At 40.8% G+C, this 17999-nt stretch overlaps 1 protein-coding gene across 1 annotated transcript; it reads right to left on the minus strand.

Moving 5' to 3' along the window:
• Positions 1-383: 383 nt before the first annotated feature.
• On the minus strand, positions 384-12591 carry LOC112913648 (DLA class II histocompatibility antigen, DR-1 beta chain). Its single transcript, XM_025990544.2, has 6 exons — positions 12386-12591; positions 5516-5785; positions 2588-2869; positions 1722-1832; positions 1233-1256; positions 384-728 (listed from the first exon to the last, which is right to left on the minus strand). Exons 1-6 carry the CDS (start codon positions 12483-12485, stop codon positions 715-717), a joined length of 801 nt encoding a protein of 266 aa, XP_025846329.2. The 5' UTR covers positions 12486-12591; the 3' UTR covers positions 384-714.
• Between the last annotated feature and the right edge of the window lie 5408 nt (positions 12592-17999).

Below are 17999 nucleotides of genomic sequence, written 5' to 3' on the forward strand. Positions count from 1 at the left end.
AAAGACAGTGATTATAAAAATTCTGAGGGCATCATTCCCTTACAAGTTACTCGGATGACATTGCAGGGATATTTTTTGTTCCCTTTCCTCATCCCATGGTGCAAAGGGACGTTTGTGTTTGTGTTTGAGAACACAGAGATATAGGATACCACTGTCACATAGGTCATCAAGGGCTTCCTCCTAGCTCCAGAAAACACGCCTAAATACAGAATGCATAGAGCCCATGATTAAACAGAGAATGAAGCAAGGATACCTTTCAGATGCATATCTGAACAAAATTTAGGAATATAAATAAAAACCATTATTTTTTGTGATGAATCCTCCCATTCTCCCTCTTTTTTTTTTTTTTTTTACTTCTCTTCCTTGAAAACACATGAAGCAGATGATTTTCAATCCACATTTATTTGAGAAAAGCTTATAAAGAAACATGAGCAGAAGGTGAGTTCCCATGCAAGGGAAACATAAGGGCTGCATAGGAAGAGGAAGGAGAGAATGCAGATAAGGTACTGCAGTCAGCACTGGGGGTTCCAGGTCAAGGACGGGGCAGAGGGAGCCATTGGGGAACACAAGCTGTGCAGGGTCACTGAAGCCAGGGCAAACCAGATCCTGAGAAAGCGCTGTATTTGTGGAAGAATAAGAGCCAAGCTGGAAACCTTTGGACTCTGAGAAGAAGCTGGAAAGGAAGGTTTTTTCTTGAGGGTCACCATCTCCACTTCAGCTCAGGAGTCCTGCAGAAGAGAGAGCAGAGTATTGTTCCAGACCCACCTCTATAAGCAGCTTCTTCTCCTCTCCCTCAAGGCCTCATGTCAAAGCGCTTCAGTAATAACATATTTTTAGGTCTCCCGGGGCCAAAGCTATTTTACAGCACAGGCCTTTCACTAAGTGGAGAGAGGTAGCGTCAGTATAAACTGCCAGATCAGAAGTCAGATCCAAAGTCTTTCCCACTGGGATGACTGGGTGGCTCAGTGGTTGAGCATCTGCCTTCAGCTCAGGGTATAACCCTGGAGTCCCAGGATCGAGTCCCACATCGGGGTCCCTACATGGAGCCTGCTTCTCCCTCTGCCTGTGTCTCTGTCTCTCTCTCTGTGTCTCTCATGAATAAATACATAAAATCTTTTAAAAACAACAACAACAACAACAACAAAGTCTTTCCCATTATTTCTGTCTTTTCACCTTTACTATCTGCTCCAGGATAACCAAATCTATCTGTAAAGGGGATGAAGGAGCATTACCTGTTGGCTGAAGTCCAGAGTGTCCTGGAAAAGAGAAGGGAAGACATAGACTTAACAGATATGGAGGTAAATCTGGCCCCACAGACAAGATTCCAGCCCCAGACCTGCCTCCTTAGATTTCTCTAACAGCCCAACCCATATTGCATGATGCCAGGGGAGAGTGGTAAGTGAAAGATATGACCCATAAAGTCTCTGTCACACAAATCCAGTTTCATTAGCTTTAGCGTCTCTTTCTGCATTTGGCCCAGGATCTCAACCCAAGATCCTCATGCTTGTTAATCTCCTTCTTGGCTCTACAGAACACATGACCTCTTAGGCTGTGACACAGTAACCATGGACTGCTGATTTCTGGATTTCTAGGGAATCTGAGGTCAAATTGGGAAAGAATGGCTTTATACAGGGCCATCGGTAGACAGAGAGCTTTTGATCAAAGCTGTATTTCTCTCCATATAGTCTCTGGGGAATCTCAGCTACCAACAGGTGCCTTACCCTTCTGATTTCTGAAGTAGATGAACAGCCCCACTGCAAGGAAGAGCAGACCCAGAACAAAGCCCCCGATTCCACTCAGCATCTTGCTCTGTGCAGAATCAGACCGTGCCCCTGAAAGAAGAAGCAGTTTTAGTGCTTTTTACACCAAACTGATGGACACTGGGATTGAGAATGTCACTTTAGTGATTTTTACACCAAACTGATGGACACTCAGATTGAGAACTTTGAGAATGAGGAAGGAAGGCTGCCTTGGAAGAAGTAGAATAATTAGCAATTTCTGGAAAAGAAATCTAAAATCACATTGAGTAGATACGAAGTCTATGCATTGACCTTTTTAAATATCACAATTCTGACAAATCCACTACTTCAACATCTATGGATGAGGAGCCTGGGACTCCGTGAAGTACAAGTAGCTTGTGCAGGGTGACAGAGCTAATAAAAGGAATCCAAGATTGGATTCCCCTCAAGTCAGAAAGGTCCCTACAATGTAAAGGATTCTCAGATGACAATGAAGAACTCAGAGCAACAGTGCCAGAAGCACAAGCCCGGCCAAAGGCAGTGGACTGGTGCCCAGTGTCAAGACGGAACTCTGACCTGTGAACCATGGAAAATCTGAAAACATGGACAACCTCCTTTCCGCCTGCCACATCTAACTGCCTCCCCAAAGACTATAGGATCTGTAGAAATAATCACAGGATATCTTAAATTATCAGAGGACATCACTCAGCTACCCTCAGGGACCTGTGCTAAACAGAAGAGAATACGGAGGAAACGAAAAATGGTATAAGGAGAGAGAACCCTGACACTCAGAAATAAGCAAATCCCCTCTTTGGTAGTTGAGGAACTTATGTCAGGAAGCTTCTCACTCCATTCCACGGTGACAGGGCTTGTCAAACTTGGGTGCTCCACTTGGCAGGTGTAGACCTCTCCTCTCTGAGGAACGATCTCCAGCATCACCAGGATCTGAAAGGTCCAGTCTCCATTACGGATTAGGCCTGTGGACACAACCCCAGCTTCCTCTTCCTGGCCATTCCGGAACCACCTGACTTCAATGTGGCCTGGATAGAAACCATTCACAGAGCAGACCAGGAGGTTGTGATGCTGCAAGGTCTGAGTCTTCGTAGGATACACAGTCACTGTAGGCTCGACTAGAAGAGAAGTGGTAGAGGGACTCAGTGAGGAAGACAGACAAAGCAAGTCTCCCTGGTTGGCTGCCTTGCTGCCTCCAGTCTCCGGTCACAGGCTGCATTTCAAGCAGGCTTTCCTCAAAACTGACCATGTGGCCCAATAAGAGCCAGTGTCATGAGCCTTTTTTTTTTTATTTTTTTAAAGATTTTATTTATTTACTTGAGAGAGAAAGCAAGCAATAGTGAGAGAGAGAGAGAGAGCACAAGTAGGGGAGAGAAGGAGAAGCAGACTCTTCACTGAGCCAGAAGCCTGATGCGGGGGCTTGATCCCCGGACCCCAGGATCATAAGGTGAGCCAAGGAAGACATTCAATTGACTGAGCCACTCAGGCACCCCCAGTATCGTGACTCTTGAATTTAATCCTGACAGCATGAGTCCATTAGATTTAAGTGATGTTGCAGAAATTTGTGGGGTTTATTTTTCATAGAGTGAAACAGTTTCTTGTTGAATTGAAGTGTTTACAAATTTTGCAAGTCATATAATGTATTTAAGTAAAAGCATGATTTCTAGAGAAGGCTGACTAAATTCACGTCCAGACTCTATTACTTTACTGATTCATCCTGGGAGAATATTTACATTCTTCTGTGCCCCAGCTTTTTAACCTATCAAGGAGGATAGTAATACTAACTTAGCTCTCAGGGTTACATGATACTAATGCACCCGAGGTATATAAAACAATAACTGGAATTTAGTTTTCAATATATGTTACCTTATTATCCTTTTTAATTGGGGAGAAAATATGATTTGAAGAAGTGTGGTTAAAGTGGGGAACAGCCTAAGATAGGTGGGGGAAGAGAGTAGGACATCCTGGGAAAGCCACACTCACACCTTAGAACACCATGGAAATGGATCTACCCTGGAAAGCAGGAAAGACAGAGGTGCTTCTCTAGGTCTGGGAGCTGAGTCCCAAGGACAGTATGAGTCCTGAAAGGGAAAGGAGCAAAGGAACTCATTTATTTAAAAAAGTTCTTATAATTGCATTTGCCTGATTACTCCTTCTTCTTTGCAATACAAAAATATCCATTATTATAATTGTCATCATTTCATTAATTTATTAATTATAAACTGACATTTGAATTCAGGGGAGTGTCTGAGACTCATTAAAAGGTATCCTTAGAGCCTAAGACAATCCCCGACACTACAGCCTCCATAAATACAATTTCCGTTTTTGTAAAAGGAGAAATATGAGGAAAACCTTTTACAAACCATAAAATTATAGATCTAAGATTGATGACAAATCATTGCCAATTATTTTGTAGCAAATTTCATTCAATAAAAATGTTTACATTCCTAGCATGAAAAGTAATAAACAGAATCAAAATATAAACCACAAACTAGGGAAAATGTTGACTCAAATATCAGGAAAGCTTTAATAATCTTATGCATGGAGACACAAAATCACTGAGGAAAAAATGAGAGCTCTACAGATAGTAGACAGGAGATAATGTTTACAGTAGCAACAACAATTAGCCAATAAATATGTGAAATAAATGTTCGAGAACCATACAAATCAAACAAATATAAATTAAAAATAAAAAAGATAAATGTTTGGCAATATGGATAAAAAGGTTCTAACAAAGGGGAATGAATGTGAGGTGAATTGTTATGACTATGTAAAGAAATCACATGCAACTCCTTAAATACTTTCATCATTATAAAAATGGGAACATCAGTATGTTAAGTAAGAAAGTCATAAGTAAAAAATCCGATTTGCGGACGCCTGAGTGGCCAGTGGTTGAGCCTCTGCCTCTGCCTCAGGGCTGATCCTGGGGTCCTGGGATGGATGTGTCCCCCCCCCCCACCCCCCCACCCACAGGCTCCCTGCGGAGCTCTGGCTGTGTCTCTACCTCTCTCTCTGTGTGTCTCTCTTGAATAAATAAATAAAATATTTTTTAAAACAAACAAAAAACACCAGCTTTCACAATCATTTCATGTAAGAATACATGCGCTAAGAAATACAAATCAAGTAGCTGAGACCCAAAGGAAGCCTCAGAAAGATGAGAGAGGCCTCAGAAGTCCCCTTACCCCTCAAAACTCAGTGGCCACTTTTTCTCAGTGAAGTGGTCCCCCCCACACAGACACAGGCGGACCTACTTCAGGGGGTCCAGGGTGAGGAAGGGCGCGTGCCAAGCACAGGGGTGAGTGGTCTCCTCACTTTCTCCCCAGTCTTTAATCCGCCCCCTCCCCTAAACCCGCACCCCAGCCTGGACTCCTGCCACTTCCCTTCCCAGGTGTCCAACCACCTGCCTAGTGTCCCCTCCAACTGGAGCTCTGAGCCCCCTCCCCCTCCCTCAGGGACCACCCACCATGCCCGCTGTCCCCTCCTGTCCCCCCCCACTCTTCCAACCCATCCCCCACATGCTGCCCACAGCCCCCTCACACCCATTCCCTGCCCCCCTCACTGCGCAGTCCCCCTCCCCTCCCCACAGTCACCCAGGGACACAGCTACGCAATCTCCACGGTCACGCAGACACCCTGACGCTCCTGAAACCGGGCTCTCGGAGGGACCCCCCTCGCTTGTACCGGCTCGAGGCAGTGCTCCTCCGGGACAGGCTCTGTCTGTCTGTCTGTCCCACACACCTCACCACCGGGCCCCGCTGCGCTCACCTCGCCGCTGCACCGTGAAGCTCTCAAACACCCCGTAGTTGTGTCTGCACACCGTGTCCACCTCGGCCCGCTTCTCCTCCAAGATCTCCTTCTGCCCGTTCCAGTACTCAGCGTCGGGCCGCCCGAGCTCCGTGACCGCCCGGAACTCCCCCACGTCGCTGTCGAAGCGCACGAACTCCTCGCGGTTATGGATGTATCTGTCCAGGAACCGCACCCGCTCCGTCCCGTTGGTGAAATAGCACTCGGACTTTGCCATCTCCAAGAAATGTGCTGGGGGTGGGGGGGGGCATCCGGTCACCCGAGGCTCCTGGAAGACTCCGACGGCGGCACCCCTCGGTGGTGCCACCTGCACCCCCAGCCCACCAGCACCCACGGCTCCTGTTCCCTCCGCTGGCGGTGGACGGAGGCGGCCCGGCGTGAGGTGCCCCCTCTCAGGGGTCCCCTCGCCCCTCGCCCCTCGCCCGTCGCCCCTCGCCTCCCGCAGCCCTTTACCTGTCCTCAAGCACGTCCCTGCTGCTTCCCCCTGGTTTGGGCCGAGCTGCCCTGTGAATCCAGAGAAGGGAAGACACACGCCCCCTCCGCTCGGGGAGCGCAAAATGGAGGGAAAGTGACGGACTAAACCCAAAGTGGCAAGACTTTGCACAGAGGCGAGGAATGTTAGAGGGATGAAGTTCCAGGACTGAGGATAGTTGGATGGTCTGAATTACCTCAGAGTGCCAGAGAGGTGGTTCAAGGGTGACATGAGATGTGACGTGAAGGATGAAGTAGATGCGCCGAGAGAGGGGGAGAGAGAAGAGTTTGGGGACAAGGGGAGGCACCATTCAGGTCAAGGCAAATGTAACTGTGCAAGAGCCCGAAAGAACTGATGAATTTCCTCAAGAACCCAGAGGAAACAGTTGATGGAAACACAGACAGTGAGAGGAAGGAGAGGGAAGTTTAGGCTGGAGTCATCAAATGGAGCCCGTTTGATGGTGGTGGGTGGTGACAGCTTTTGACTTTTACACTAAATTCAATGGGACATGACTGAAGTTTCAACGAGATTAAAACCATGATCGCAATACAGTTCTCAATCTTTTACCTACGTTTCCAGATTCAGAAATCTCAGAAAACCAGATCTTTCTAAGAATTCTGATGCAGAACCCGTTGGCCAATCTAATCTGATGAGGTAAGGGTCAGTCAGAGCTCTTACTGGTCAGTCACGTGTGCTTCTGTAGTTTCAGTATATGTAAACACACACACATCATAATTCATGTATATATTTGCAAACTATGTATATATTTCGATATTTATGTTTTACATTTAATTAAATTAAGACAAGTGTTTTATTCAAGTATAATTAACATGAAAATTTTTTAAACATGGAAAAAATAACTGTTTAAAAGGGAGACAAATAAAAGAGAGCATCTGACATTATTAATAGAGTAGATTGTAGAATTAATACAAAAGTTTGACATATTTTACTAAAAAAAATTTGTGGCAGTCACAATTTATGACAGAGATGGGGCTGATCAAGAAATCATGAAATACTGAAAAACGTTGCATAAGGCAAAAAATAAAAAACAAAAATCTTGGCTTGCATGGATTGAATCGGCTCAACAAGAAATTGGTGAATTTACATGATTTTATAGTTTATTACTTCTGTATTTAAACAAACTAAAGGGATCCCTGGGTGGCGCAGCAGTTTGGCGCCTGCCTTTGGCCCAGGGTGCGATCCTGGAGACCCGGGATCGAATCCCACATCAGGCTCCTGGTGCATGGAGCCTGCTTCTTCCTCCGCCTGTGTCTCTGCCTCTCTCTCTCTCTCTCTGTGACTATCATAAGTAAAAAAATAAAAATAAAAAAATAAACAAACTAAAATAAACCACAAAGGCCCGAATTGGAAGGTGAACGTGTGTATAAAGTGTGAGTCAAGAATTTTTAGAAGCCCCACAGTATATAAATCAGTGTTTTCAATCTCAGCACTGTTAACATTTTAGAGTTTTTGTCTGATTCTTTGTTTGAAATCATACCCTGTATATTTTCCAACCACAATGGTACACAACCAAAGAAAATAAAACAAAGCTGGAAAATCTATAATGTTAATATTAAATATTTATTTGTAAATATTAAACAACACATTACTATACTAGCAATGGGCCAAAAAAATCAAATGGCAAATCAAAATATGTCTTAAAGCAAAAGAAAAAGAAAACATAAGTGAAATTTATGCTATAAATGCTTGTATTAAGAAAGAAATCTCAGCTTTCTTCTCCAGCCACCCAAGATGCTGAAAGGAAAGGAGGCTAAGGGGAAGAAGGTGGCCCGAGCCTCTGATGTTGTGAAGAAGTAGGAGGCCAACAAGGTGGTCTCAATATCCTGTTTGAGAAAAGGCCCAAGAATTTTGGCATCTGACAGGACATCCAACCCAAAAGGCACCTTACCCTCTTTGTCAAATGCCCCTGCTACATTTGGCTGCAGTGGCAAAGGGCTATTCTCTATGAACATCTAAAAGTGCCTCTCACGATTAACTAGTTCACCCAAGCCTTGGAAGGCCAAACAGCTACTCACCTGCTTAAACTGGCCCACAGATACAGACCAGAGGCAAAGCAAGAGAAGAAGCAGAGATTGCTGGCCCCTGGCTGAGAAGAAAGTTGCCAGCAAACGGGATATCCCCACTAAGAGGCTCCCTGTCCTTCAAGCTACGGTTAATACTGTCACCACCTTGGTGGAAAAGAAGAAGACTAGCTGGTAGTGACTGCACATGATGTGGATTCCATTGAGCTGGTTGTCTTCCTGCCTGCCCTGTATCATAAGATAGGGGTTTTCTACTGCATCATTAAGGGGAAGGCCAGACTGGGGCATCTGGTCCACGAGAAGACCTGCCCCACTGTCACCTTCATACAGGTTAACTCAGAAGACAAAGAAGCTCTGGTTAAGCTGGTGGAAGCAATTAGGACCAGTTACAATGACAGATATGATGAGACCCACTGTCCCTGGGGAGGCAACATCCTGGCTTCAAAGTCAGTGGCTGGCATTGCCAAGCTGGAAAAGGCAAAGGCTAAAGAACTGACCACCAACCTGGATTATGGGTGTACTGTTGAATTTTCTGTACATAAAAGTAATAAAAAGTACTCTTTCAGCCAGTATCAAGGGAAAAAAAGTTATCTTTCAGCCAGTGTCAAGGAAAAAAAAGTTCAAACAAACAACATCACACCACAAGGAACTAGAAAAAGAAGAAACATGGGGAAATTTAGGAGAGGAAGGAAGTAACAAAGAAAAATCAGAGATAAATAAGAGACCAGAATAACATTGAAAGTAATGACTAGTTTTCCCAAAAAATAAAGTTTCCAATGCTTTATCTACATTAACTAAGAAAAAGAGAGAGAGAGAGAGAGAGAGAATCCTCAAAACCTGAAATGAAAAATGGAAGAGAAAATAATACAATAGATAATCACAGCAGTTGACATTTTGGACAAGATAATGTTGGGAAGCCTGTTCTGTACATTGTAGGATGTCTATCAGCATCACTAGCCTCTACCCACTCAATGTCAGATGAAACCTCAGTTTAAAAAACCAAACAGGGGCTCCAGACATTGCTATATTCCCTGGGGAGGCGGTAGCAAAACAATTCCTGCATAAGAACCACTGTTATATTAACTGAAATATATGCCGTGAAAAAAACTGATGCTAATTATGGAACAGCTGAGTATTACATTGAAAAATTTGCCAATATCATATCTTATAAAAAGCTTATCCCAAGGAAATGTATTTTGCTATAAAATAGCTCAGTGCTGGGACCAGATTCCTAAAAAACATACATAAGGCCTAATAAGAGAGTATCAAAAAGCTGCTAAGAAGTCTAACCTAAAGATGATTGTTCTTGGCTGTGCTCATGCATCAGGCTCACCCAGAACAAAGTGAATGGTGATTGAAAACTAAAATCCAGGCACTCCTAAAAGCTGTAACTATTTTACCTGTGCATTATTTTCAAACAAGGCAATACGGATAACCAGATACAGATTTTCTAACTGGCTCAATCACTACTTTGCATCAGTGACTTACATTCCTGATGGCCACGCTGGACTGTGAGAAACCTGGAATGTCATTGTTTCTGGATAATTGTGCCACATATGGCTCCTCTGAACTTCTTGCAAAAACTAAAGCTTTTGGCTTTGAACTTCCCCTAGTATGATGTCTGTGTTGAAATATTGTGACCAAGGCATTTTTATCTCTTCAAGAGCAGGTACAAACAATTTTCAAATTCCATTCTTATTGCAGTTTACAGAGAAGCCTACAAATCCATGGCTTTCTGAGAGCAATCAGTTACTAGTGCCTATTATGAAGCTAAGAATTAATTAAACAACTTTAACAAACGTTTGGCACAGCCTTTAGGCTACGTTCATGTTTGCATGAACTAGCAGATGAAGATTTTGAAAACTGTCATGTCATTAATGAAAAAAAAATCATATCAAAACTTCAATATAAGCTAGAGTTAATCAGATAAAAATCTAAATAACATCAAAAAACACTGAGCACTGACGATGAGGCCATGTTGGGCATTCCCTGAGTGTTGGAAACTTGGTAGTGGTGACAAACAGCACTCCCCAGCTTCCTCCCTACAATCCAGCCTCTCTAGTCTTCCTTTTCTTTTTTCTTCATTTATTTATTTATTTATTTATTTATTTATTTATTTATGAGAGAGAGAAAGTGCATGCATGAGCAGGGGGACAGGTAGAGGCAGAGGGAGAAGAAAGAGAATATAGAACAGAATGCCCTGAGCATGGAGCCCAGTGTCTGACAAGAGGCTCAATCTCATGACCTGAGCCGAAATCCACTCAGATGCTTAATGGACTGAGTCACCCAGGTGCCCCTCTAGCCTTCCTTCTGTCTTTTAAACTCAGCAAACATCTTCCCACACTTTGTCCTGTTCTCTCTTCCCTCAAATTCTTCACATGGTGGACTTTTCTTCATCAGTCATGTCTCAACTAAATGTCACTTTCTCAGGGGGAGCTCCCTAGCCACTTGCAATGTAGTCAGGTGAATCCAGTTCTCTCTATTTCACAAACCTGGTGTGTTTTTCTCAGAGCGCTGATTGCTCTCTGAAATTTTTTCTCCTTTAAATGTTTTTTGGGCTTTCTACTCTGTCAGTACATAATACTCATGATGGTAGTGATTTTATCTTATTCAAATAGAGTTCACTGAGCCTAGAACAGAACCCATTACAAAATAGGTGCTCAGAAAAATATCTGTGATTTAAACAAATAAACTCAGTGCTCTGAGAATCAGTCACTGTAAGGATCCTGGGAAATAAAAAGGGGCTTTAAGTTTCAACACTCCTTTATTCTTATGATATATTATTTCCCTTCTACTTCCTGGGTGAAAATCAAACAAACTTCCTCTTTCTCCTACTGTTCTAAAAAATATCACGGATAAAGAAAAGTTGGCTTTAAGAAAAAAAGGAAAATTTCAGGCAGCCTGGGTGGCTCAGCAGTTTAGCATTGCCTTCAGCCCAGGGTGTGATCCTGGAGACCCAGGATCGAGTCCTACATTAGGCTCCCTGCATGGAGCCTGTTTCTCCCTCTGCCTGTCTCTCTCTCTCTCTCTCTCTCTCTCTCTCTCTCTGTGTGTGTGTCTCTCATGAATAAATAAATAAAATCTTTTAAAAAAATACACAGCATTTAAAAAAAAAAAGGAAAATTTCATTAGGTTTCAGCTCATCCTGTTTGTGATAATGCTGAAGGTCTGTGCAAACACTGGGCATTCTCAGTAATGGTGATGACTGAGTTGGGAAAGAATAGTGACAAACTGGAAGTGGAAGCAACCAAATACGGCTAATTAAGGAAAAAGAAAACATGATGAATGAATCTATGCAATGTGAGACCAAGACCTCAGTAAGGTAGTAAGTTCAGTTTTTGCTCTTGGCTTTCAGTCCTATAAAATGTAAATAACCTTCACTCTTTCTGTACCTTGCTCAGAGTTTGCAGTTCGAATACATGAAATTCCCAATACTTGACTAGTTTTGGCTTTCAAAAACATAATTTCGTATAATTTCTCCAATACTAGTTGAACCCCTTCCTGTGGGCTCAGGGCAAAATGGGAATATGCAGGAAAACGTGACTCTATAGAAAGGTTCGAAATAGATTCATAATGAAAATTAACCTGTGCCAAGTTCTTGGAAGAGATATTAAGCTCTTTAAGACACCAAAGAACACGCCATATGTGCTTCTTATTTACTGTATTATTTCAAGTACTAAAGATCACTGCTGTAGCTCCAAGGTGAGATATAGAGATAAAAATTAACCCCAACTTTTTTCTGAGAACCTCCAGTATAGGATAAAGGCCTTATAAACTTTGGGGCTCAGGAGAAAGGACAGGAGATCATGGGAGAAACCTCTTGATACATCCTCACATATTAGAAAGAGACACCAACATAACTGATCCAATGAAGACATAAAACAGGGTCTTCTCAGAGAGAACTTTCTAATTCTTTTTCATTCTCCATAAAATTTTCAGAGAAGCTTTCCTACTTTCTAGCATAACTCAACATAATAAAGGGGACTACTTGATGGGAATCAATTTGGAATCATTATTTCTAAGTCTTCTCAAGACCCTGATGGAATGAGATGCAAGCCTGAAAAGCTTTTATTGGAGGAGAGTTGAGAAGAAATGGCCTATATATATGAAAGACCCCTTAAGCAGCTCTTGTAGAGGGCAAGCCGGTGAACTCCTTTTGTTCTCAATAGAATTGGGAGTCTATATATGATAAAAAGTTGGTGGTTATTGAAGAAAATATCACAGTTTTCTAAGGGACATAGCCTGGACACAGTGGCAAAACTAATTTCTTTCTTCCCTCCAACCCACAATATCTTACCACCCAAAGTGTGCACTTACGTGGGGTGTCCCTGGCCCAAGCCAAGGGAGGGTTCAGCACCATCAGTATCAGCATCAGAGCTGTCATCCAGGAGCCTCCAAGAAAACACAGACACACCATGCTGGAAAACAGAGAGGACAGGGTGCAGGGGAGCAGTCAGGTGTCACTCAGTGAAGACTGGGACCCTACTTTGGCCACATCCTAAATAACACTAACCAAAGAATTCATTTCATTGTCCCTGGATTGGGTAATCTTGGTGATAAGAACCAATCAGCATCAGCAATATATTGCATCATCAGTTGCTGGTCAGAGATTCAGTGTGAAGAGCCTCTTCTGAAACTTTGATTTTGTTCATTGGAAGGATTGTTTTAACTTAATACTTTAAAGATTTGATCCAGGTGTATATGAAACATTTTATTGGACCCCTATTGTGAACCAGTTCTGTGCTGGGCAGTGGTGTGCACGAAAGTTCAAGCCTTCTAAGAGTATTCATGTCTCTCTTGAAGACAGAATTGTTTTCATCCATGTAATATGTTTTTAGGAGCTGAGGACATGGAGGGAAGATGATTGCAAGTCAATCATCTTTGCTCTGGACCTTGCTGCACCATCACTTAGTGCTGTAGATTTGAGGAAAATATTTAACCTTAACCTTGAAATGAAGGCACTGCAATCTTTCTGGTACTTCGATATGGAAAGTGATGTGATTCTCTGGAAAGCCCAAGGAGCAGCATCTCCTGGTAACTGATGATATAAAAGAATTATGGCTATTGATTGGAGAGTATAGTATGTACCTCCTTATATGTAGGGAAGTCTCTGGTAAAGCTAAAGGAATTGAAATTCAGTCATTAACTTAACCTGAGTTAAAAGGTCCTTCAAGTTTATTTCCTGATGGGGGAACAGAGGACTGGCTGAGGACAAAGCAGGAGCCCAGGGCAGCACATTGACAAGCCCTTGAAACAGGCAGGGAGACATTCCTCTATGGACTCAACTGCCTCGATGTTCATACTTTGCTAAGGAGAAAAGGGAATCTTAGCCCAACCCCCAGGATCCTGTAAGTCTACTTTAACATAAAATTCCTTTAGAGAGTTCCTTTATCTCTAAACCCCTAAGATACATGTTGGCAATCATCCCCCAAGCACATGGCCCACCCATACACATCTGAAGGGTCTCATGACTAAGGTTTTATTAGACAGTAATAAGTGACCTTTTCCCAACAATAACTAGCCCCCTCAAGGTCCTGGAAACCTTGCTTCCAAAATCCCTTAGACATTTACCCTATCCCTAACCACCTCCCAACTCCCAGGGATATAATCAGCCACCCTTTACAAGCCGGGACAGCAGCTCTTCCTGCCCACAGGTCCTGTCCCCCTGCTTTAATAAAACCACAACTTTGCACCAAAGACGTCTCAAGAATTCTTTCTTGGTCATTGGCTCCAGACCTTACCTATATTCCAAAACTTCATTACTATCATTGAGTTTGGAGACATCTCCAGAATACGCATAGGGAAAGGGCTTAGAACATGATCTATGTGGAATAGAGGGTCTTGAAAGTTCCTTCATATAGCACTTAACCTAACAAAGTGATAAGGCCAACTGCCCAAATCTACACTTACGGGGAGCTAAGAGATTGATAAAGGACTCAAAGTCAGCTTCTAGCGTAACAGCTCTGCTTTCGGATAATTAATATATATGTGGCAAATATGTTCAGTCCACACTCCTGGATCCCATTCAGTTTTCCTCATTTTACTGGATATATGTCTTTAGTGTGCATCTTCTCTTGCTTTGTTTTAAGGAGACATATAAGAAGCTGGTGCTAATGAATACATTATAGAATGTTCAGGAAATAGAACACAATGGAAATATTATGAATTATATCCTTTGATATAACCATATAATTTTAAACATATATTTCCACTTTTAGAAAATTATTATACATTATGTTAATATAAATGTAATATCTCAGATTCAGAATGGACTTTTTAAAAGATTTTATTTATTTATTTATTTATTTATTTATTTATTTATTTATAAGAACAGAAGCAGAGGAGGAAAGGGCAGAGAGAGAGGAAGAAACAAGTCCCTGCTGAGCAGAGAATCCAACGCAGGGCTAGATCTCAGTACCCTGAGATCATGACCTGAACCAATGTTTAGCCAACTGAGTCACCCAGGTGCCCCCAGAATGGACTTTAAAGGACAACTATCTATCTAAACTTCTGCATTAATTCACATTCTACCACAGTCCTTTATGGACTAGTGACAAACTATGGATACCATGTTGCAATAACATGACTAATATTTACTAAGCAAATTTTGAGCATTTTGCTTTGCACCCAGATTATACAAGAGCTATTTACACATCATATTTATATTTAATTCTCACATCACCTCAGTGATTTGAGTACCCTTTGCATCCCTACGGATGGAAAGAATAAAATGATAAATGACATTAAAAAGCTTTGGCAAGGGCAGCCCGGATGGCTCAGCGGTTTAGTGCCACGTTCAGCCCAGGATGTGATCCTGGAGACCCGGGATCAAGTCCCACATCAGACTCCCTGCATGAAGCCTGCTCCTCCCTCTGCCTGTGTCTCTGCCTCTCTCTCTGTCTGTGTCTCTCATGAATAATTAAATATAAAAATCTTTAAAAAATAAAAAAGCTTTGGCAAGGACACAAGGCAAGTAAATGGTGTATTCCAGATTGAGCCAAGTTATATGTGAGTCTAAATCCCACATGGCCAACCATTACACCTTACCACCTCACATTTAATTTATGATGAGAATAGTGACCATTATGTTAAAACTATTATTATCACTTTAATTCATGGTTATGGATGTCTATGTGACTACTCCTTTTAACGAATACAGAACTTTATATAAATTGAGGCAATTCCTCTGTGGTAATTCTAGTTCCTCCCAAAGATTCCTCTCATCACTATCATAAACATCTTGTGAAAATGACAAACCGTGCATTTATCTTATGCAATGGCTCCCAATACTCCTGCAAGTGTCCTTCCTATTAAAACTAACAGTGGCTCCAAATTACTAAATCAATCTATTGTTCTCAATCATAATTTCAAATTTCTCAGCATGATTTATTACAAATTTAAATAAGTCAAGAATAGATAGAAATTTTATCTCATATAGTTTGGAAAAATGTATTTCTGTTAATGTGGAAACTTCAAAGTATCTTGTACAAGTGGGAAAAAAGTCATTGCTGTCCCTGGATTTCAGAAGAAAGTATGTTCCTAGAACCCAGTTTTAATTCAGTTCTATTGTAAGTTGTACAATTGCAACCAGGAGAATGCCATATTTAATTTTAGAAATTAAAATAATAATTTACTCCAAATTAACTAGCTGTACCAGTGACAATCTGGGAGAGTCAAGCTTAAATTCACCTTAAATTATAGGATAAAAAGAATGGCAAAGAAAAGTAATTGTGTATCAAGTACATATTGAATATATTGAAATATCAAAGAGAATACTATCAAAACTTGCCCATATAAGTTTGACAATTTACAAATCATACAAATTTATTTTTGAAAAAAATAGGCCAGCAACTATGACCTAAATTCTGTATTTATATACATTTATGAGTAACAAAATGTGTTGCTTTAAATATTATATATTTCATACTTTTCTTCAACATTATTTCAGTATAAGGAAAATTCAGGTAAAAGAATATAACAACTTCTACCAAACCACCAATCCTACAGGTGTCTAAGCTGAACTTCTTCCCCTGAAGCAAAAGGAGCAGTTCTCAACTTCTGCTGTGTATGAGGAGTGTCAAGTAAGACTTTATTTCCTGAAGAAGAGATGGTTAAATCAGTTTCTAGAAGAGTGGTTATCAATACACAAGTTCTACAGTCTCTGTTCTTGATACATGAAGTGATAGGTTTGTTTTCATTGATAATAAATCAAAACACTTTTGGGAACTAACAAAAGACATCAGAAGCACAAGCTTTTGTTGAACACAGGCAGATGGAAATTTGTAGCATCACAAAATGTCTTGAGTCCTACCAGTTATCACAGAATGGGACTCATTTGTGGTAAGCCTGAAAAGTTGCAATATATCTGGAAAATAGGCTCTTAGTTATCAGCAATCCACAGAATGTTAGCACAGAATGTCCATCATTTATCCAAGTAGTCTCAAAATATTCTCTGCAGTTCTCAGACAGCTATGACCATGAATATGGAACTGAGAAGTGAGAAGCAGGTCAGAAGTCCCTTTATCTAAGAAAAAATAGTAACAATAAGAAGTGGATAAATGGGGCCAATTTCTTCTACCATGGAAGACATGTTTCTTTGACAGAAGACTGTCCTGTTTACAGGTCATATTAGCACTTAGCAGACTTGATTGGACCCTCTCCAGTGAGATCTCATCAATGATGTCTTCCATTGGGGAATTTTGGTTGAAGCCAGTCTTTATACTGTGGAGTTATCTAAGTCAATAGACAGGGCTTCTCCAACTTCTGAATGTCATTTTTTGACTCAATTTTCCTGTGTTTTATAATACTTAACACAGCACTCTTTTTTAGAACCAGAATGTTTCCTATTGACTAGTCACAGAAAGAACAACTAGAATTCTCATAGACCTGTCATTAATATCATATGTAGGAAGAATTTTAGTTTACTTTCTTTTTGTTCTAGGCCATGTTTTAATTGTACTATGGCAAAATACTTATCTCTTATCCAGTACAAATATTGGCCATATTATTTTTCAAAATTCTGCTTTGTTGTTTCATTAGTCAACTGCCCATTGATTCTTGTTGTGTGCCTAGAAGGTTGTCTGTTTTGTTCAAAACTAATAAAATCTTTTAGCTATTTGACTAATAGTTCAGCAGCCTATCTCCTTATAAACAAGCAAGTTTCCACCCTGAGAAAGTAAATTTATTAGTAATTATTCTCCCCAAGAGAAAGAAAAAAGACTTTGCCTTGTAATTTCTTCCTACATGGTATGCCTGTCAAAAAAAACCCCAACTCTTTCAATATTGGAGAGCAATTTTGAGAACATTAGAACATAAGACTCCACTAATTATCGCTGGCATCTATATTTTGGTCATATGTTCATTCCATAGTTTATACAAGCAAGAAAAGGAGCATAACTTGGTGCTATTACACTTCTACCTAAAAATGCTAAAGCTGATTTGGGTGCAATGACAACCTCTCAGTTTTTAGAGTTCAGAATTTAGTACCTGACCTTAAAGAAAAAGTTTTCAGATGAATTATGTCAGTTGTTAAAATAGGATTCAAGGGGAATTTAATTTAAAAAATATATATATTAACCAAGGAATTTAATTTTAAAAAATATATTAATATATATATTAATTCAAATTTAATTTAATTTAATTTAAAATATATATATATATATGTTAACCAAGGAAAAATGTTTCCTAATAACCACAACAGAAGATAACATAAAGACACTTAGAAAGTTTAAGCTTCTTCAGAAGTGAGGATCCTTATTGCTTTTACAATTTTTAAGCTATGAAAACCACAAAAGGATTAATAAGGATCAGAATCAATTCTGACATGCAGCAAAATACATAGCTGTTGGTTTATTTTCCGTATAGAACAGCAGTTAAACACAAAATTATTTTAACTGTCAACATTTCCTTTAGTGCTATTGCTGGTTTAATT

Source organism: Vulpes vulpes, chromosome 1 (assembly GCF_048418805.1).
Source record: "Vulpes vulpes isolate BD-2025 chromosome 1, VulVul3, whole genome shotgun sequence".
NCBI lineage: Eukaryota > Metazoa > Chordata > Mammalia > Carnivora > Canidae > Vulpes > Vulpes vulpes.